The 22258-nt window shown below is 40.1% G+C and overlaps 1 protein-coding gene across 1 annotated transcript in view; it reads right to left on the bottom strand.

Moving 5' to 3' along the window:
- BCKDHB (branched chain keto acid dehydrogenase E1 subunit beta) overlaps positions 1-22258 on the bottom strand; it is a 272175-nt gene that overhangs the window by 170006 nt on the left and 79911 nt on the right. The window contains exons 7-8 of the mRNA XM_068985095.1: positions 9296-9393; positions 5919-6029 (exon numbers count right to left, since the gene is read on the bottom strand). Of these exons, the coding sequence (XP_068841196.1) occupies positions 5919-6029; positions 9296-9393 (209 nt within the window). The remainder of the gene's footprint in view (positions 1-5918; positions 6030-9295; positions 9394-22258) is intronic.

Genomic DNA, 22258 nt, shown 5'->3' with positions numbered 1-22258 from the left:
TGTGACATCCTCTGGTCAATGAATCCCTTCAGCATTATGAAATAGTCCTCTTTATTTTTAGTAACACTTCTTGCCTTAAAATTTTATTCAAAACTAGTATAACTATAGCAGCTTTATTTTTCCATACTTTTCTAATTTTTGTGTCCTCATACTTATGGTATGTTTCTCTTTTTTTTAATTTGTTATTCTCTTTTATTTTTTACTATTTATTTGCTCCAGGTCTTAGCTGTGTCACATGAGACTGTTGACCTTGTTTGTGGCATGCAGGATTTTAGTTGCAGCATATGGGATCCAGTTCCCTGACCAAGGATTGAACCCGAGCCCCCTGCACCAAGAGCACAGAGTCCTAGCCACTGGACCACCAGGGAAGTCCCTAAAGTATCTCATTTAAGCTGCACATTTATCACTATCATTTTTTAATAAAGTTTGAAAATCTCAGTCTTTTACTTGAATTATTTAATTCATCTACATTTAATCTTTACAAAAATACCTGGATTTTTATCTGTCACCTTACTGTTTTCTATTGACACAACTGTTTTTTGCACATGTATTCCTCTCTTTCTTGTGGTCTAGTCAATATTTTTATCAATCTACACTTCCCTTTTTAATTTGCTGGATATACAGTTTCACTATTATTTCAGTTGTTACTCTAGAGATTACAACATGTATCATTATATCTTTTAGTGAAAATGCACTGCTGATAAATTCTCTCAAATTCTATTTGTCTATTTCTTTCACTTTAATTTTAAAGGAATGTTTTCACTGGGTAGAGAATTCTAGGTTGGCATCTCCAGCAATTTGAGATGTCATTCCATCATGTATATGGGTGTAATTTTCTTTCAATATATCCCTCTTAGCGGTTCATGGAGCATCTTGAATTTGCGGGCTGATGTTACAAAAGTTTCATGACAAATACTCTTAGATATTGTATCTGAGCAATTCATTCTCTCTTCTCCTTTATCAATCCTACAACAGATCTTCTGATCACATTACAAATGTCTTTTATGCTCTTTTCTATTTTAGTCTATTTGTTTTTCCTGCCTGTGCTTCAGTTTAGACATTTTCTATTAACTTGCCTTCTAGTTCATTAATTGTATCATCTGCTAAGTTCAATATGCTTTTAAACACATCCATTGAGTTCTGTCAAAAAAATCTTTTTTGGTTCTACAATGCTTGATACACACACACATACACACTCACTTCAATTATCTAGACTAATTCTATACCTTCTTACCTCTTTTGTTTCTTTTTTCTCTATGTTCCTAACCATAATAATCATAACGTCCTCATCTGCTAACTCCAATATCTGGATCACCTGAATTTCTGCTTTCTATTGCTTTATTTTTCTCTTGGTTTTTGCTCAGTTGGTCCTGTCTCTTCATATACTTTGCAAAAAAAATTTTTATTGAATGCTGATTGTTAAGAGGTTAAAAGATGCTTGCTCCTTCAAAGAAAAGCTATGACAAACCTAGACAGCATATTAAAAACCAGAGACATCACTTTGCCAACAAAGGTCTGTCTAGTCACTGCTATGGTTTTTCCAGTAGTCATGTACAAATGTGAGATCTGGACCATAAAGAAGGCTGAGCACTGAAGAACTGATGTTTTCCAACTGTGGTGCTGGAGAAGACTCTTGAGAGTCTGTTGGACTGCAAGGAGACCAAACTAGTCAATCCTAAAGGAAATCAACCTTCAATATCCATTGAAAGGACTGATGCTGAAGCTGAAGCTCCAATATTTAGGCCACCTGATGCCAAGAGCTGACTCATTAAAAAAGACCCTGATGCTGGGAAAGATTAAAGGCAAGAGGAGATGAGGGCAACAGAGGATGAGTTGGTTGGATGACATCACTGATTCAATGGACATGAGTTTGAGCAAGATCCAGGAGACAGTGAAGGACAAGGAAGCCTGGTGTGCTGCAGTCCATGGGGTCAAAAAGAGTCAGACATGACTGAGCAGCTGAACAGCAACAACAAAAGGTTCCAGGTGATGGGAAGATGCCTCCGTGCTCTAGGCAGATAAGAGCATAAGGTAAATTACATTAATTCAATAGGGAACTGAGAGGGATAGAGGTGCATGCAGGTTTGGGAAGATGTGATCTATTTCTGACTGCCTCTAAACAAAGACCTGACTCCACAGCTTTCAGTGGAAAGTATGATGGGCCTCTGTCACTTCAGCCTCAAGTGACAGCTTGGCATTTCAGATCATTCTGCTTAGCTGCCATCATACAGAGCCCTAGAATTTGGCAAATATCTTGAGACAGAGACTATGTATTTAAGACCCTTCAAATTTCCAATTCTGTCCTTGAGTGAATGAGTGAAATTTGCTCAGTTGTGTCCAACTCTTTGCAATTCCATGGACTGTATGCAGTCCATGGAATTCTCCAGGTCAGAATCCTGGAGTGGGTAGCCTTTCCCTTCTCCAGGGGATATTCCCAACCCAGGGATCGAACCCAGGTCTCCCACACTGCCAGCAGATTTTTTACCAGTTGAGCCACAAGGGAAGCCCAAAAACACTGGAGTGGGTAGCCTATCCCTTCTCCAGCAGATCTTTCTGACCCAGGCATCCAACTGGGGTCTCCTGCACTGCAGGCAGATTCTTTACCAACTAAGCTATTTACAACTCCATGAAACAAAGTTTCTATACACCTGGATTCTCAGCTTCTAATTGAGACAAACTGGTGTCCCCAGGTAAAGAGCAGCTGCAGGTCAGTGTCAATTTACCACTCATTTCGGGTCTTGGCACCCTCATCACTGCTCCCCTACCGAAACCCCCAGGCCTCAGCGTAGGTACCTGTCTCCTAAATACTTCAAAACTCAAGGATTTCTATTCTGCTTTCCAGTGGCTTCTGGCTTAACTGTTTAATATCAGGTTCAGAATTGAGTAGATAAACTGACTATGGTTCTTAGGCCCACTCCAGTCTCCAACTTTACAGTTTCTCTGAGCAACAATCAGAAACCCGGCTGTTTGGATGGACCTGGAGCACATCACACTCAGTGAAATAATTCAGACAGAGAAAGATAAATACTTATAAGGGAATCTAAAAAGTACACCAAACTAGTGAATATAACAAAAAAAGGACAGACTCACAGATAGAGAAAACAAACTAGTGGTTACCAGAGGGGAGAGGGAAGGGGCAAGAGAGGAGAAAAGAGGTACAAACTACTATGTATAAAATAAATAAGTTACAAGGATATATTCCACAGCACAGGGAATGTAGCCAATATTTTATAACTTCAAATGGCATATAATCTATAAAAACTCTGAATCACTGTGTTCTACACCTGAAACTAATATAATATTGTAAATCAACTATACCTCAATAAAAAATTAATTTAAAAAAAAAAACTCTGTTGTCCTGCCTCCGAGCAACTATTCCAGTTTATAACTTTTAAACAACGCTTTAAAGCTTAAGCAAAAAGTATGACAACGTTTCAAAACCATAGTGAAATTTAGATCACGTTAACCAATGTTCCAGAGTCCTTGTACTATGCACAGTATGGTAATGTTTATGTTCAATAAATTATGTTTACCTTTAATAGGCTTTTTTTGACTAGGTATTCCAAGCGATGTATTTTGGTGTTGAGATTAACATGTAATGAATAAAGCTGAGAGATCTCATTTTGTCATAAGACAAAAACTTCCAATAAAACAGCACTAACTGAAAGAGATAGACATAAATCTTGATGACTATAGAATTCATAAAAATAAAAAAAAGTTGAATTATTATTTGGTAGTTATTATTTAATAGTTGAATTATTATTATTAAACAAAAAAAAATCTCATTTTTAAAATCAGTGTCTAGTTATAGGGTCCTCTTTCTTAAAATCATCTTTGATTTCTAGAAGATGCCAAGTATCAAAAATTTTCTTTTGTGCATGAAAAGAAAACTGAAGATGTACCATGATCAACAATGAAGGGAGGCACAAATATACTCAAAGTCATCAAGAAATGATAAGCTGGCTTTCACTGCTGTAACTGGAGGGTCATCAGCTGGAAAAATAACATGATGAAAGCATCAGTCAGAGGTTCGCTGCATCTCTTCCTTGTCCAGTAGAGGCTTTTAGCCTCCTCTTTCATCATCTCCAGTCACACAGAGTCCTAAGGAACAGGGTCTACATTCCAGGATCCTACAAAGACGCACCCACTAGATTTAATAAAGGGTAGGGGTGGAGACAGGGTTCATGCTCACAGACACAAACTGATATAAAAATAGTTTTCCACTTCTTTCTTCCTCTACTTCTTTTCACTTTACTTTCATGGTTACTAACTGGAGTGTTACTTCATTTGCGTTTACCATAAGCTGCTTCAAATTTTTTGACTATATAACGTATATAAATATTTAAATACGGTTTACCCATGATGTATGGTTCCAACCATACATCAGTACTCTCCACTGCACCATGACATAGCATCATATGCTCATGCAAAAGCACCATTCACATTATAAATATAAAACCCCCAAGTCAGGGAGACACACTGCAAACAAGAAGCCCAAACCTTTGCCCAACCTCTGGGGCAAAGGTTATCGGCCTGGGTTTAACCATAATTTGGAACACTGGCTATTTGAAAGGAAACAATGTCTGACATGACTTGAAAATGCCTGCTAAAAGTGTTATTTTCATGTAGTTACAAGTAGCTCAACCTAAAACACTGCCCTTTATTCTGAAAACTATAAATATAAGGACTTAGAATATTATTGAAGCCATTTGTAATCATCTCAAGTGATTCCAAAGTGTCCAGTGCGTCTACTGAACATTTACTGAACAAATGTTAAATCTTCCTCTAAATTATCAAACAATCGCTACCTAAAAACACCCTGTGCTACTGGAGAAGGAAAAGGCAACCCACTCCAGTATTCTTGCCTAGAAAATCCCATGGACAGAGGAGCCTGGGAGGCTACAGTCTATGGAGTTGCAAAGAGTTGGACATGACTTAGCGACTAAGCATGCGCAAACACCCTATGCTGTACTTTAATAGCAGCAGTAACTGCAGATTATTTCTACGTAATAACCTAAGAAACAGCCTATAAAAACTACAAGAATGCCAAAACTCTTGAATATAATAAACGTGAAATGCTCTCAGTCTTATGACTCATTTGCTATAAAAGTAGATCAAGAAAAATTACATGCAATGTGACCTAAACTTTAGTAGATAAGATCATCACTTACATAGAAAAGAACTTAACCTTCCTTATGCACCAATCTGGTAACAGACGCACTCCAACTCATCTAGACATTAATGCGAAAGATATCAGTTACAGCCAATAAGTGAGAATTAAACTGTATTCTTGAGAGGGGACTACATGAATCCTATTGACAGTAAGAACAAGATCAATCTCAACAAGCCAAAGTTCTTGAGACTACTTAGACAGAAAACTGTAAATCAGAGCAGCCAGAATCCCATGACAGAACATGAACCTGTGATCCACATTATTAAAGTTATATAAAGAAGTTGCTTAATAAAAAAAAAAAAATCCACCTCACTTCTCTTTCAGAGAAGTAACAAAATGAGAATTCAGCCAAACGGTTTAGCTGGCTGTATTAAACCTGGCTTACAGAACCATAACCAATAAGAAGTTTAAAAACCCAGGTGATTCCAACAGCCCTGATGTGTTCTCATTTGCACTGGTCCATTATGCACACAAGTCAACCCGAGCTGGCTGCATGCAGAACAGGAGTTGTAATATTTTAAACACAGAACCATGGGAGGGAAAAATCCTGAAGCGATTTGTTTCCTTGAGCAGCAAGCTCATACATTTCATTCAGGGTAGAAGTTTTGAAGTTTTAAAATCGGTTGAAAAGGCTCAGGAAGCTCACAATTTTAAAATAATTATTTGCAAGGACCCAACAAATTTGGGAAAGGGTATTTGGTAAACAGATTTAGAGGAAAGGACACTACCAACACTATATTCTTACCTTGCAAACTGTATCCACATCCCAAGGTAGTATAGTCCTCAGATCAATGACCTCACAAGACACTCCAAGCTTCTCCTGAGCCATGGCAGCCACCTCTCGGATCACGTGAACCTGAAGAAACAGGAAAACAGGCAGAGGGTGACTACAGAGAAAAGCGAGGTGAATTCTGACATTCCTAAAAGAGACAGTGTTTAAGGTCAGGGGACTTGACTTGCAAGGAGAATTTCTTTTAGATGTAGAAGCCCAGTACTCCAACAAAATAATCAGATATAGACGTCCAGAAAACAGCTGGAAAGAGATTCTTTGAGAAAAGGAAAGCAGTCAGTGCCAGAGATACTGATTCCAAAGATACCAACACAGAGAAGGTTAATCAAGTCAGAGGAATAGGTTGGGTTTCTAGAAAAGGCATGTTGGAGAAGTAAAGGGCAAAAATCATAGGCCCCTGTAGATGACCCACATTAAAGAGGAAAGTAGAGGAACAGGAGCTGAAGAATAGGAAGAGGAGGAAAAGAAAGAAGAAAAGGGGAAAGGAGGAGGTGGAGAATAAAAACAAGCAAAAAAATAGTTAAAGAAACAGAAAGAAAACCAGAAGGCAATATATCCCAGAAACTAAAGAAAGGCTTCATAAAGACAGCAGTCAGTTGGTGTCTCATACTACAGTAATATGAGATAAGGACTGGATTTAGCAATTAGAAAGATTAGCAATATTAGCACAAAGAGTTTTAACTAGAGGAAACAGAACTCATAGGTAAATAAGTTTTTTTAAAAAATAATGAAGGAATTAAACATAGGGAATAGAAAGTAGCTGCTCAAGTTTAATGATAAAAGAGGAAGATACACTGATATTTAAAGGAAAGGTGGCAGAGAGAAAAGTATTTTTTTAAATAGAAAAGAGAGAGACACATTTTGTTTTTAATAAGAAGGACATGGAAAGGAGAAACTGAAGACACAGGAGAGGGGGACCAGCTGATGAATAGCAAGCAGTCCTGGAGAAGGAGAAACAGAATATATTCTGAAACAGATCTGGAAAGGTAGCTGTGAAAACCAGACACTTCTTGGAAAACAAAAGAAAAAGAGGTAATAACTGGCAGCAGAGGTGATGGTGTGAAGGAAAAGCAAGTTGCAGTTACAACCCAACACTCTCTAACGTATCTAGTAAAAGGAGCGGCAAGGACACACGCCGAGGGTGAGTTTTTTAAGGAGGACTCAAGGAGAGCAGAAAAGGTTTGCAAAAATCCACCATGGGCACCATCATCAGATGTGACGCACCAACCAGCATGGTTATGCACTGGAGGTGAGAAACCATGAGGGCTGCAGCTCTCCAGGCCACAAATCAAGTGCAGAAGAGAGAAGGAAGCGGTCAGATTGCAAATGATTTTCATGATTGTCTTTGTATTTTACAGTATTAAATTTTCTAAAATAAGAAGTACCTCCTTTTCACAGAAAAAAAAAAAAACTGATCATTTCTTTTTTTTAAATTTTTATTGGAGAATAGTTGATTTACAATGTTGTGTTATTTCAGGTATACAGCAAAGTAAATCAGTTATACATATACACATATCTTCTCTTTTTTAGATGCTTTTTCATATAGACCACTACAGAGTAAAGACTACAGTTCCCTGTGGTATAACAGTAGGTCCTTGTTGGTTATCTATTTTACATATAGTAGTGTATACTTGTCAGTCCCAAAGAGAGATAGAAGGCTATGGCCAGAGAATGAGTTCTGAGCTTAAAAGTTTGGAAATAGAGCAATATGATAATAAGCTCTGAGGAAAACTAAGACAGATCCACTCACTAGGGGAAGGTATGATATAATGAGGCTAAACCAGTGGATGGGTCCATGTAGCCAGCAAAGTAATCACAAGAGATGGAAACAGATGGGATGAAAACATCACTAACCATCAGGGAAATGCAAATCAAAGCCACGTGATATCACCTCTCACTTGTCAGCACAGCTATCATCAAAAACAACACAAATAACAAATGTTGGCAAGGAAAAGGAGAAAAGAGACCCCTTGTACACTGTTGGAATGTAAGTTGGTGCAACTGCTCTGGAAAATAGTACAAAGGTTCCTCAAAAGACTAAAACTAGAACTACCATATGACCTGGCAATTCCACTCTTGGGTATACATACAAAAAAGAAAAAGGAAAACATTAATTTTAAGGATACATGTATCCCACTGGTCATAGCAACATTATCTACAATTGCCAAGGTATGAAAGCAACCTATCTATCAATAGAATGGATAAGGAAGCTGTGAAATATAGATAGATAGATAGATAGATAGACAGATAGACAGACACACACTACTTAGCCATAAAAAAAAAAATGAATGAAATTTTGCCATCTGCAGCAACATGGATGGACTTGGAGGGCATTATGCTAAGTGAAAAAGATCAGACAGAGAATACTGCACGATATCACTTACATGTGGAATCTAAAAAGCACAACAAACTAGTAAATAAAGCAGAAGCAGCAGCAGACTCACAGACCCAGAGAACACACTAGTGGCTACCTGTGGGGAGAGAGAAGCGCAGAGGGGAACTACAGGGATGGGGGATAAAAAAGGAGGGATTTTTATGGGATTATATGAAGTCTTGTGTGTGAAACTTTTGAAAATTCTAAAGCACTACAGAATTTTTAAATCTTTAATTCAATAGAATAATAAGAATAATGGCCAAAAAAGGAGGATGTCAAAAGCAGCAACAAGTAGTGAGGATGCCTAATGTGTGCTTCAAAAGAAAGTGTCTAATGAATACATTTTTGTAAACTATCAACATATTTTTAAAGGCTTCACCATGTGCATATGAATGGAAAGGCATCTTGCCTTCAACCAGAAATCAGTACCGGATACAGACAGAGCATCAAACAAGATTTAAATATGAGAAATAAGGGAGACATTTTTCATGCTTCAGAGAATCAGAATTTTAAATGAGAGCTTCCAATGTGCAGAGCAGCAATGGAGACACAGACATTGAGAACAGACTTATGGACACAGCTAGGGGTGGGGGCGTGCTGTGGGGAGGAAGGAGAGGGTGAGATGTACGGAAAGAGTGACATGGAAACATACATTTCCATATATAAAATAGACAGCCAATGGGAGTTTGCTGTATGAGTCAGGGAACTCGAAACTCGGGCTCGGTAACAACCTAGAGAGGTAGGATGGGGGAGGGAGGTGGGAGGGATGTTCAAGTGGGAGGGGGGCATGGGTAAACCTATGACTGATTCATGTTGATATCTGGTAAAAACCAACACAATATTGTAAAGCAGTTATCCTTCAATTAAAAATAAATAATTTTTTTTTTTTTTTAATGAGAGCTTCCACACACAAGATGGCATTACCAATGGCATAACCCTTGCTGTAATGGTTACTGACCTGAGTGCCCCAGGCAACTAGAGTAACATCACTCCCTTCTCGGATGACTTCAGCTTGGGAAAGGGGGATGTTGTATGGCTCTACAGGAACCTGCTCCACTGAACATAAAACGAGGGGGGGAAAAAATGTAAGGTTAGTCATCCTTATGTGACATTTATGCAAAAAGAATATAAGAACTTCATTGTGGCAAAGCTTTATTTCATTTATTCTTCCTCCAAATTCCAGAAGTTATTTATAACTGAAATAGAATTACTATATGACAGCACTACATGGATGAAAAAGTACAATCAAATCAGCTATAGGGGAAAACTAAGAAAATTTTAATAAAGTCTGTTACTTAGTCAATAATAATGTCAATAATATCATCAGTATTGGTTCATTAATTATGCCAAGTATATCACACATAAGATGCAAATAAAGGGGTATATGGGAACTCTGTAGTGTCTTCATACTTTTTCTGTAAACATAAAACAATACAAAAATAAAGTTTAAAAAGATTTTAATATGCCTGCTAAAACTTTATTGGACTGAATTAAGTACTCAGATAACTTTTCTATCAAAGAGTAAAGAAATTGATGAGTGCTTGAAAAACAGGAAAAAAACACATAATATGGCCTACTTTCTAAGCATATTTTATTTTTGCGTCTTGCAACTATGGACACTTTCACCAACCACGGCAGATGACAACACCTCAGTTTTCAACTCTGAATTCTGTAGACCTCAGAGACAAACTGAATCAGCTCCCCCAAGCCAAAGGAAGAATACATCACTGGTATCCCAGAGAAAACCATTTCATGATATCTCTGCCCAGCAAAGTGCAAGTAACCGAGAGTTGATCAAACTCAAGAGGAAATGGTATGATGATTTTTTAAGTGAAACTGAGTAAACCAAATTGCTCCCACGATGATGGGAAGTCTTCTTGAACTACCACATGAAGCAGGATAACAATGGAAGAGATAAGAAAAAAAAGGTCACTCCCTTTTCTTCATTTTCCCCCAGAGTCCTTTCATTATCATTGTTATATGAATTTGCCTTATTTTGTTTTGTTTAAATTTTATTACAGTTGATTTACAATGTTGTGTTAATTTCTGCTGTACAAATTATATGAAATTTTTTTTTAATTCAAGGAGCACAGAAGAGTAAAATAAAAGGTTCCCTGTGCTCTCCAATCAGCCCTTCCAACTCCACTGTCCAGGAGTAATCAATGCCAACAATTTCCTGGGTGTCTGCAGTGGAAAGCTCTCACTCTTGCTGTTGTCCAGCAAGATAACAACATCTTAAATATCTTTAAGACAAGATCTTATGATCCTTCCTATGATCCTTATGAAGCAGGGCCCCTTGTCCACTACAGAAGTCAGGTCTACATATTCACTTTCCCAGCTTCCCACACAGCTAGGACATAAAATGTGGGCTCTGCCCATCAAATGCTCCCGCCCATGACAGACTGTGAAGCGGAAGCCAATGACACAAGAGACCAGCAAGTATTTCAGAATCCTGGCAACTGTGGAGGCAGATCCAGCATCCAAGCTCAGTGGGATCAGTGGTTCAGACATCTACCCAGTCCCATGTCCACGGCCATCTGCTGGGATATCTTTGCAACACCAGTCACGCAGTGAAATTTGGGGTACTGAATCTAGGTACACAGGGTTTCCCTGGCAGCTCAGTGGTAAAGAATCCACCTGCCAATGCAAGAGACATGGGTTCAATCCCTGGGCAGGGAAGATCCCCTGGAGAAGGAAATGGCTACACACTCCAGTATTCTTGCCTGGGAAATCTCATGGACAGAGGAGTTGGCGGGCTACAATCCTTAGGGTTGTAAAGAGTCGGACATGACTGAGTACACACAGAGACACACACACACACACAACCCTGGTTCTTAGGTACTCCAGGGATCTCTGAGCTACCTGTTATCCTTTAATGAATCTTTTCTGCTTATATTGGACAAAGTTGATCTCATCACTTAAAAATTAAGAACCCTGGCTATCACTATCTTTTCAGATATTTACAGTATGTAAGTATGCATACACAGTTAACCCTTGAACAATATTATGGCTAAGGGCGAGGACTCTCTGTGCAGTCAAATATCTGCATACAGCTTAGAGCTGATCCTCCACATCCTCAGATTCAACCAGCTCTGGCCCTGTAGTAACACAGCAATGGGTACTGTCCAAAAAATCTGCACATAGCTGGACCTGCACAGTTCAAAGACATATGCAAATCTTGTTTTCTTTCCACAAATATAATCACACTGTACATGCTATTTAGAACCCTTCCATAATCTCCTTTCCCACTCAACAGTATATATTGGTCATATTTTCACATCAAAAGTATAGTCTTGAAATCATATTTGTAAGTTAAAAATTATAAAATTTAATGGTGCTGCTATCAGTGATACAGTAGAAAATTTTATTCCTTGTATTTTTGTATACTTCCAATCCAATGACTTGTCTTTAACCAGTGCCAGAGAGAAATGAACGTTTTAAATCATCAGTATGTTTAATGAAATAAATGAACAAATAAAATAGCAAAACTTATAAAACTACTTTTGTGGATAAACCTCAACACAGATGACGATTAAGCCAAGAAACCTGACTCACAGCTGTTAGAAGAGCATCAGAAACACTTATAAAGGCTTTTTTCTTTGTGTGCGTTTATGTGTGTGTGTAGCACACAAACTAGGTTCATTCAGTCAGATACTTCCAACTGTCTAAACCAAGAGTAGGCAAGTCCACTTTTGTAAACGATGTTTTCTTGGCACACAACCTCCTCTGTTTATTTACATATTACCTATGGCTGTTCTCGCCCTTCCTCAACAAAGCTGAGTAGTTCCAAGAGACATCCTGGCCTATACACCTAAAACATTTATTGCCTATCCCTTTACAGAAAGCGTTTCCCAGCCTCAATTCTAAACAGTGCATTCAGAGGTTAATTACAGACCATTCGTTGATGGCTTAAATCCAGTATCAGATGAATGGATGGACCAATGGAAATATGAAGGGATGGGTGGACAAAGAAACAGTCAAATAGGAAAACAGACATATTCAACTGGAATAATATATTTTACTTAGCAGTTCTCAGCTGCTCAGCACTAAAGTGACGGTTAAGAACAACAGTGATAACATCTGGCAAGCATGCCAAAGGTAGCACACAGGCTCCTCGCCATCATCAAGTCTTCTTTCCCCAAGCTGCAGGGTCTGCATGCCAAAAGTCAAGGCTAGAAGCCAGCACACGCTCCGCCCTGCCTGTGAATCAGTGGCCACCATTCAAGAGCTCAGTCTTTCCCGCCTTGTAAATCAGGTGCCAGCTAGTAATTAGCAAATCCCTGGAACACACAACTCTAAGGGCTGGAGCACCGAAAGAAGTGGGTTGGCATCTTGGCCCACCTCCTTTGAAAAACTGCCAGTGACTGACTAACTAACTGCTTCATTGTATTCAATAAATTACGCAGAATAATAAGGCTTCATTACTTTAACAACTAATTAAGGGACAACATGGCAAACAAGGCTTAATCTTCCATTAAAAAAATAAAAGCATGCCAAGAACGAGATTCAAGAAGAGACATATTAAAATGAACCTAAAAAAACCTATCTCCTTGGATTTGCATAAATTTAATCCTGAGAGCATAAAAATAAGATTACAGTTTTATGGATTAAAGACCTAAATGTGGGGGGACTCTCTGTGCCCCTTCTGATATCTATGTTAGAACCTTTCTCTGTCCCTTTTCATATTTCAATAAAACTCTGATATACAAAAGCTCTTGAGTGATCAAGCCTGGTCCCTGGTCCCAAAGCTAAATCGTCTTATTCAGAGATGACAAATCCGACACCGTCCACTGTAAGCTATCACCTTGGGGGCTCGTCCGGGATCTTCAGGACAAGGCAAGAACACTTCAGAGCGCTGACCTCTCTGCTTTCTCAGTATACACGTTTTCTGCTTTACTAACGCTTCAGTGTGCTTGTGTGAATGAATGACATACTCCGCACGAAGCAAGTGAAGAGCCCTTCTCAGCGGTTTCATGGCGCCTCGTAATGACTGAAGGCAGTCCCGGAAAAGGGAGCCTTGTTGAGGGTTTATACCAACCTGCCCACACCAGGAAACACCCAATGTCCCTGCAAGGGGAGCAGCCAGAAATGGGCGAAGCGTGTGGACCGAACTTCCCTTCCTCGGTCAGCTTTTCCTGGTCCCTTTGACCATATCGTAATTGCCCGGGAATTAGAACTACTAACCTAATCTGTTAGATCATGGACTTTCAAGGGACTTGCAATCCATGCTGTTACTATGGACTTTTACTTAGACCCCATGTATGGAAGCCTAGCCTTGCTACGAGCCGAGTTACAGGAGCACGTTTGGGAGCAAGGTGAAGCTCTAGCCCCAAGAACGTCTCTCAGGCTAGAGGTCACGCTCTTGGCTGCCTGCCTCAGGGGCCAGCAACCTGAAAGTGAGTCTTCATCACGGCTGTGCCTCCCATCTATATGGATAGAAGCACTGCTGATGACCATGAGGTTTTTGAGAACACAGGTCAGGAATTGCAGGATCTGGTCAGATTGGAAGTGCAATGGGCTTCTTCCTTTGGCAGTGCTAGCTCTCAGTGGATCCAAGGAAGCTCTCTGACGGCTTTTGTCTCAAATCCTTAGATATCTTCTGTGTGTGTGGAATCTGTGGAAATGAACTGGAAGGATTGGCCCTAGTAGCTGGAGGACAAAAATCACTTTTTCCTCTCTGGCCAGCCCTCCACCACCTCTTTTGCTATACCGGCGTGGCGACACTCAGAAGGGACATCTTGGTTGTTGTTCGTCCCTTGATGACTCACCGTTTCTACTGCGGTCAGGAATGTAACTCAGCAATGTGCACAAGCACATGGAAGACGGATGCGTCCCCTGGTGGTCCTAGCTTGGGAAACATTCCAGGAAAGCTACTCTGTTACACTCGGGGTGGCATCAGAGAAAAGGGCAAATCAAACAAAGGTCTTAGTGGTAAGGAACTCGAAATCCATTTGCGATGCCATCAGGTCTACCCCTGGTGCATCTCCACCCCGCCTTGGTGGTAGAACCAGGAGGGACGAGTAAGATGCCTGCGTCAGTAAGGGACAGACTAAGTCTGACCAGGGAAGGAAAGCTTCCGTGGAAAGTCTGTCTACACCCCCATCTAGAGCACAGAGGGACGTCTCCAGAGGAAAGAAGCCACAGCTGTGGATGACGCTTTTTTCTTAGCTCTGGTTAGCTCCGGTTCCATAACCACTCCTTTAAAATGTATTTTTAAAAAACTGGGAGAAGTTTGATCCCCCGAGTTTAAAAAAAAAGACACACCTAATTTTCTGTGATACTGAATGGCCACAGTATCCTTTGGAAGAGGGAACACTGACTGGTTGAAAGGTCTCAATTATTACTGTTTTACAACTAAAACAGTAGTTAGAAAACAAGAGAAATGGGTAGAAGCGCCGTATGTGTTGCTCTTTATCCCTCTTCAAGACATGCCAGACTTGTGTCCTAAGGGTGCTGTGAAACCTTCAGCTCCCTCCTGCCTTCTAACTTTGCCCCTGTACCTGGGGCTCCCAACCGAACAGGCTGAGAGTCAGAGCACCCTTCCAAGGAGGGGTTGCCTCAGTCTCAGTAGAAATTCCAACAGTCCCAGTTGTGGTTGAGCCTATTAGAGGATCCAAAAAAGTACACAGAAGCCTTTACAGAACTAACTTTACTTTATGGCCTTACTTGGAGAGATGTAATGTATGTCTTGGAATAGACACTGACCCCTCAAAAACTTAGAGTTTTGGGAGAAGCTACTACTTTTGGAGATGAATGGCTTGACCATGAGACAAGAGGAAAGAGGGAACAAGAAATAGCCCTCCTTCTTACTGGGAGCCAAGAAATTCCCATAACAGAGCCACTTTGTCAGATGTATTCTTGAAGGACTCAAGAGATTGAGTGCTAAGACTTTAGACTATGCTAAGTTGGCTGACACAGAACAGGGAGGGAAGGAAATTCCTGGTAAATTCCTAGATAGACTACAGGAGGCTCTCCTCAAGTTTACTGAAATTAATTCCAAAAATTCAAAGAGAGAAATAATCTTAAAAGATAGATTCTCACTCAGTCGGCTCCAGATATCCACCGTAAGCTACTAAAACAGGCATATGGAACAAATCAGTCTTTAGATAATCTGTTCCAACTGGCTCAGACAATCTATTATGGCAGAAAATATGAGGAGGAAAGGTAAAAAAAACAAACCAGGCAAAAGACTGAAGCCCCAAAATGGCTGTTAGATCAGCTCTGAAACAGCCTGAGGGAAAATGCCCAGAGAGACCCAGGATAAAAAGGGATGGACTTCACATTACTGTGGATAGGAGGGGGTACCTCAAGTGGGATTGCCCGCAGGCATCTAAGCCGAACCTGGCTCCCTGTCTGGTCTGCAAAGGACCATACTGGAGAAGAGACTGCCCTCTGAAGGGTAGGCCCCAGCGATCAGACTCTCAAGGCAATCAGGACTGAAGGTGCCTAGGGGCCCCCACACAAGCTCCCATCCTAATTGCAACTGAGGAACCCTGGGTATTACTAACTGTGGGGGGCCAATCAGTGGATTTTCTTTTGGACACCAGGGCAACTTTCTCTGCTCACTGAAGCCCCTGGTCCACTTTCCTCCTGATCCACTACGGTAACGGGACTGTCAGGATGAGCGAAACACTACTATTTCAGCCATCCTTTAAGCTGCAGCTGGGGCTCCGTGCTGTCTTCTCACGAGCTTCTGATCATGCCAGAGTCTCCCTTACCCCTTCTGGGGAGGGATGTACTGAACAAGGTCCAGCCCTTTGTTTTCGTTAAAGTGGAGCCTGCTCTTTCTCTCCATTAATTGGACAAAATGCAAATCCTAAAGTGTGGGCTGATGAAAAACTGTGTGTCGAGCACAAAATGCTATTCCTGTAGTTGTCAAGCTCAAAGATCCACACTTATGTCCACGTCAAAAGCAGTACCCACTGGAGTCCAAGGTTAAGGAAGGGTTAAAACCCATCATGGAAAATTTAAAAGAACAGGGACTATTAATTCCCTGTAATAGCCCATGCAGCACTCCTATTTTGGGTGTAAAAGAAATCAAATGATAAATGGAGACTAGTTCAAGATTCCGGAGAAGGCAATGGCACCCCAATCCAATACTCTTGCCTGGAAAATCCCATGGGTGGAGGAGCCTGGTAGGCTGCAGTCCATGGGGTCGCTAAGAGTCGGACACAACTGAGCAACTTCACTTTCACTTTTCACTTTCATACATGGAGAAGGAAATGGCAACCTACTCCAGTGTCCTTGCCTGGAGAATCCCAGGGACGGGGAAGCCTGGTGGGCTGCCGTCTATGGGGTCGCACAGAGTCGGACACGACTGAAGCGACTTAGCAGCAGAAGTAGTTCAAGATTCACAAATAATAAATGAGGCTGCAGTTCCTTTACACCCCGTGGTGCCTAATCCTTATACTTTATTGTCTGAAATTCCTATTTCAGACAATAATAAGGCTAAGTGCTGAAGAATTGATGCTTTTGAACTGTGGTGTTGGAGAAGACTCTTCAGAGTTCCTTGGACTGCAAGGAGATCCAACCAGTCCATTCTGAAGGAGATCAGCCCTGGGATTTTTTGGAAGGAATGATGCTGAAGCTGAAGCTCCAGTACTTTGGCCACCTCATGCGAAGAGTTGACTCATTGGAAAAGACTCTGATGCTGGGAGGGACTAGGGGCAGGAGGAGAAGGGGACGACAGAGGATGAGATGGCTGGGTGGCATCACTGACTCGATGGATGTGAGTCTGAGTGAACTCCGGGAGTTGGTGATGGACAGGGAGGCCTGGTGTGCTGTGATTCATGGGGTCGCAAGGAGTCGGACACGACTGAGTGACCGAACTGAACTGAACTGATAGACTATTGTCACAATGAAAAGGCTAATGACATTTTTAAGAGGCATCTGTGTAAGCTAACTCAGGAAACACAAGATAGTTGGTTTAAAGTTTTACCCATAGCTTTAATGAGGGCTCAAACTGTTCCTAAGAAGGGACTGTCTCAGTGGCAGACCATTTTTGCACACAGATATTGTCATAGATCCTAAAGCCTTAAAATTAACTATGTGATTCAGCTTTCAGCTTTTCAACAGACATTACGAGAACCCTGGGAGGTGACTCCCGACCCAGCCTCCACAATCAGTCTAATTGCTGGATCTCTGCAGCACTCCCCCTTCTCATCAACTGCAGGCTTCCCATGGTGGGTTTCTCTGCTTCAAAAAAAGGACCTTCTTCAGCTCTGTGAATACCTTCATCAACAACAATCATATGTGACCCTTCTTCTTGATCTGATGACATCTAACAATCCTAAGATGGACTGCTGTAACCATGGACATAATGTAACTTTTAATTTTGATTATGTTTTAGCTTGGTTTAATGACTATTTTGCCTTACATCTATGACTGTATAACTGGATTTGTTTCTAACGGTCTGAAAGCTTCTAAGTTACAAATGGGTGTCCAGGCTCCTACAAGAGCCACAACCTCCTCCAATTATAACTTGGTGCCCCTGGATCAGAGACCCTCAATATGAGGGTCGGGAGAATATGCTGCCTCAACAATTTAAGGCCTCTGCCCCTGGAGAGCGGGAAGTAGTTACAGAAAGAGAGTGACGCCCCTTTTCCCTTGGCAGCCATATTCTCCTAAAAGAAAAGCAGGGAATGAGAGAGTCAATTCCTAGGCAGGTTGATAAGAAGTCCAGGGTCCCCAAGGAGGGGAGAGGGATCTGGGGCTCTCAAGGAAGAGATAGGGGCCTGAAATTCTCATGGAGGAGGAAAGGACAAATGTCTTTTTTTTTGTCTTTACATTCCTTAGTCTTAGTCACATAAAATGTTTTTTCTTTAAGCCCTGAAGTGATGATTATACAACAAACAACTCTGTTTAAACTTTGTACTAAGGATTAGGTAACAACAATGTATCCTGGTTGAGGACAGTTTCTCCTCCTGAAAACCCTCTGACTAGTCCTGCCGTCTTAAAATGTATATTATGGGAGTGGGTCTGGTAAGATCTTTCTATTGTTAAGTTCTAATCCTGTTACCTTAAAATGTAAATTGTGGGAGTGCATCTGATAAATTTTTTTCAACCTTGAGACATTCTTTTGATTTGTTGTAATAATTAGTTTAAAAAGTATATAACTCCCTTACTTAGACTAGTGACGGGGGGGGGGGGCACTCTCCATCTCCCTTCTGATGTCTATGTCTTAAGCTTTCTTTGTCACTTTTCATATTTTAATAAAATTCTGCTAAACACACACTCACACACAAAAGACCTAAATGTAAGACCGGAAATCATAAAACTTCCAGGAGAGAACATTGGCCAAACACTCTTTGACATAAATCAGAAGAGTATTTTCTTGGCTCTGTCTCCTCAGGCAAAAGAAATGGAAGCAAAAATAAACAGGTGAAACCTAATTAAAATTAAAAGCTTTTGCACAGCAGAGGAAGCCAGTGACAAAATGAAGACAATTTACTGAATGGGAGAAAATATTTACAAATGATATGACCAAAATCTAAAATATATAAACAACTCATAAACTCAATAACCAAAAAAGCAAAGAAATGATCCTTAAAAAAGGGTAGAAGACCTGAACAGACATTTTTTCCAAAGGAAATATACAGGTGGGCAACAGGCATATGAGAAGATGCTCACTGGGGACTCTGCTGGTGGTCCAGCGGTTAAGACAGACATGGGTTCAGCGTTGGGGAACTAATATCCCACATGCCATGAGGCATGGCCAAAAAATGGTGGGGGGAGGGGGGAAGATGCTCATCATCGCTAATCATCAGAGAAACGCAGGTCAAAACCACAAGAAGATATCACCTCACACCTGCTGAAACGACTATCATCAAAAAGAACACAAATAACAAACACTGGTGAAGAGGTGGAGAAGAGGGAACCCTGGTACAGTGATGGTAGGAATGTCAACTGCCACAGCCACTGCGGAAAACAGTTACGGAGGGTTTGCAAAAGACTAAAAGTAGAACTATCACATGATCCAGCAATTTCACTCCTGTGTATATATCCAAACAAACAAATAAACACACTAATTCAAAAAGATACATGCATCCCAATGTTCACAGGAGCATTATTTACAATTGCCAAGATATGGAAGCAATCTAAGTACCCATAAACAGATGAATGGATTAAAAAGCTGTGAGATACATATATATATAATATACACACACTACATATAACAGAATACTAATCAGGCATAGAAAAGAATGAAATTTTGCCATTTTCAGCAACATGGATGGACTTGTAGGGTATTGTACTAAATGAAATGTCAGATAGCGAAAGGCAAATACTATATGATTATCACTTCTAAGTGGAACCTAAAAAATACAACAGACTAGTGAATTTTAAAAAAGCAGCAGACTCACAGATATAGAGAATAAACTAGTGGCTATCCATAGGGAGAGCGAAGAGGGAGGGGAAATACTGGAGTAGGGGGGAAAAGGGTTTTTATGGGACTGCACAAAATCATGTGCATAAAAATTCTGATAATTGTAAAGCCCTACAGAATTTAAAGAAACTTTCATTCAATTAAGTAAATTTTAAATAAAAGTCTACAAATCACAAATGCTGGTGAGGATGTGGAAAAAGTGAACCCTTGTACACCGTTGATAGGGATGTAATCTGGTGCAGGCACTGTGGAAAACAGTACAGAGGTTTCTCAAAAAAACTAAGAATAGAACCACCATGTGATCCAGCAACTCCATTCCTGGGTATACATATATATCTGAAGAAAATGAAAGCCCTGATTTGAAAAGATACAAATACCCCAATGTTCACAGCAGCATTAATTACAATAGTCAATTTATGGAAGCAACTGAAATATCCATCAACAGATGAACGGATAAAGATGATGAGTTGGACATGACTTAGTGACTGAACAGCTACTGCAAATACAATGGAATATTACACGGCAATAAAAAAAAAATGAAACTCTGCCACTTCTAGCAACATACAGGGACCCAGAAACTATTATACTTAGTGCAATAAGTCAAAGGGAGAAAAACAAATACTGAATTTTATCACTTACATGTGCAATAAAACAAACAAAGGTATATAACAAAATAGAAACAGACTCATAGATATAGACAACTTGTGGCTATCAACAGGGAGAGGGAAGAAGGGCAAGAGAGAGGTAAGGGATTAAGGGATAAAACTACTGTGCACAAAACGGATAAGCAACAAGGTACATTGCACAGCACAGGGAATTATAGCCATTATGTTGTCATAATTTTAAATGAAGTATGAACTATAAAATTACTGAATCACTATGTTGTATATGTAAAACTAATATAATATTGTAAATCAACTATATTTCGACAAAAAGAATACAATTTTAATATGTTCATTTATTTAAACTTGGCAAACAGGTCATCTAAGAAAGCAAGCTGTAATTCACAGGTATTTTTTGTTTTATTACCTTAAAAAGATACTTATTTCACAAAAAGATTACTTCCAACCATCATTCCTATACCATGGATTTATGAAATCTCTTTATGAAAGAGAGCACGTAAGAGGAGTTAGAGTGTGAAACTTCAGGAACTGAAGGACCCCTATGCAGTCACAATACAGATTACTGTTTTCACAGCAGTGGGACTAACTGAGCCCCTCCATTTCACCACATGCTGATTACATTCTAATCTTGGCACAAATGAGCATCCTACAGAGAAACCCTTCAGCACCAGAGACTGACAAAAATGTGTGCCTTTAAAGACAGACAGAGCTTTCCAAGACCAAATAAAAGATGCAATTTTTTGCTCAAAAATCAGACAAGATGGATTGTTAAATGTATACTGTAAGTTCCAGAGACATGCTCCCTTTGTAACTGCAAATACACACATCAAATTACATGCACACTGATGGGCTCACGGCATGAATTAGTTTACACTTGCCCCTTGTAATTTCCCATTCTCTTCCTTCTTTCCTCCCAATTTTTTTCTAATTTAGGGACAGATGTCAGATGTATTCTTGAAGGACTCAAGCGGTTGCATGCTAAGACTTTAGACTATGCTAAGTTGGCTGACATAGAACAGGGAGAGAAGAGAATGCTTACAGGTCTTCTTAAAGACCATATTTTTAAAATATGGAAGAGTGTATAAATTACAGATATATTATGTGATATAGAATATAAATATATGCTTATTTCTTTAACAGTCACTCTGTACCCAACAGAGGCAGACATCATGCAAGATGCTAGATCATGAAACTGAAAAAGCAAAGATCTTAGAGATAAAGAAGTACTTAAGAGAAAATAAGGGAGGTTTTTCACGTACAAAGAGGTGTGTACAAAGAAATGGAGCTGTGAGATGTGTCTAAGTGTTTATGTCCAGACTTGCGTATACATGTGTTAACACACATATACTTGACGTTTCAGGTCAAGCTGAACAGTGAAACTTTTGAGTTATATTCCCAAGCTCCTTGAAAAACTTTCTAATGCTTTCTGATTTAATATATTAACAACCTGTGGAGAATCAGCAAGAGAATAACAGCTCACTCTTAATGATGCAAGTTTCCCTGGGAGGCACAGTATTACCATTACAGAGATAATAGGGTCATTTCTCTGCCCTGGCACTAATCTACAGTAATGCTCGTTTCCCCACAGATGTCAAGCTCAGTGGGGCTTTATCATATTGCATTATACATGATGCTGTGATAAAACATTAAATGTTGTTTTTAAAAAGAAAGTGTATTTCTGAATTACTTCACTCTTGTTGATTACTATCAGCAGATTCAAAGTCTCCATACCCGAGGAAGTCTCTCTCATTTGCCAGGATTTACAGTCTGATAGGGGAGGGCAGGCACCCACCTAAGAGCCCATTCCCAGCCCTGTGTCTGCATCTAATCCGCCAATCTCTGACAAAGCATCCTATCACTTCTGTGCCCCAGGCTCTCACCTGGAAACCATGAAAAGCAGCCTGTGTCTCCCTGC

The sequence above is a fragment of the Capricornis sumatraensis genome, chromosome 13 (assembly GCF_032405125.1).
Source record: "Capricornis sumatraensis isolate serow.1 chromosome 13, serow.2, whole genome shotgun sequence".
Classification (NCBI taxonomy): domain Eukaryota; kingdom Metazoa; phylum Chordata; class Mammalia; order Artiodactyla; family Bovidae; genus Capricornis; species Capricornis sumatraensis.
The sequence above is the reverse complement of the archived record's forward strand: the minus strand, read 5'-3'. Positions and strand labels throughout refer to the sequence as shown.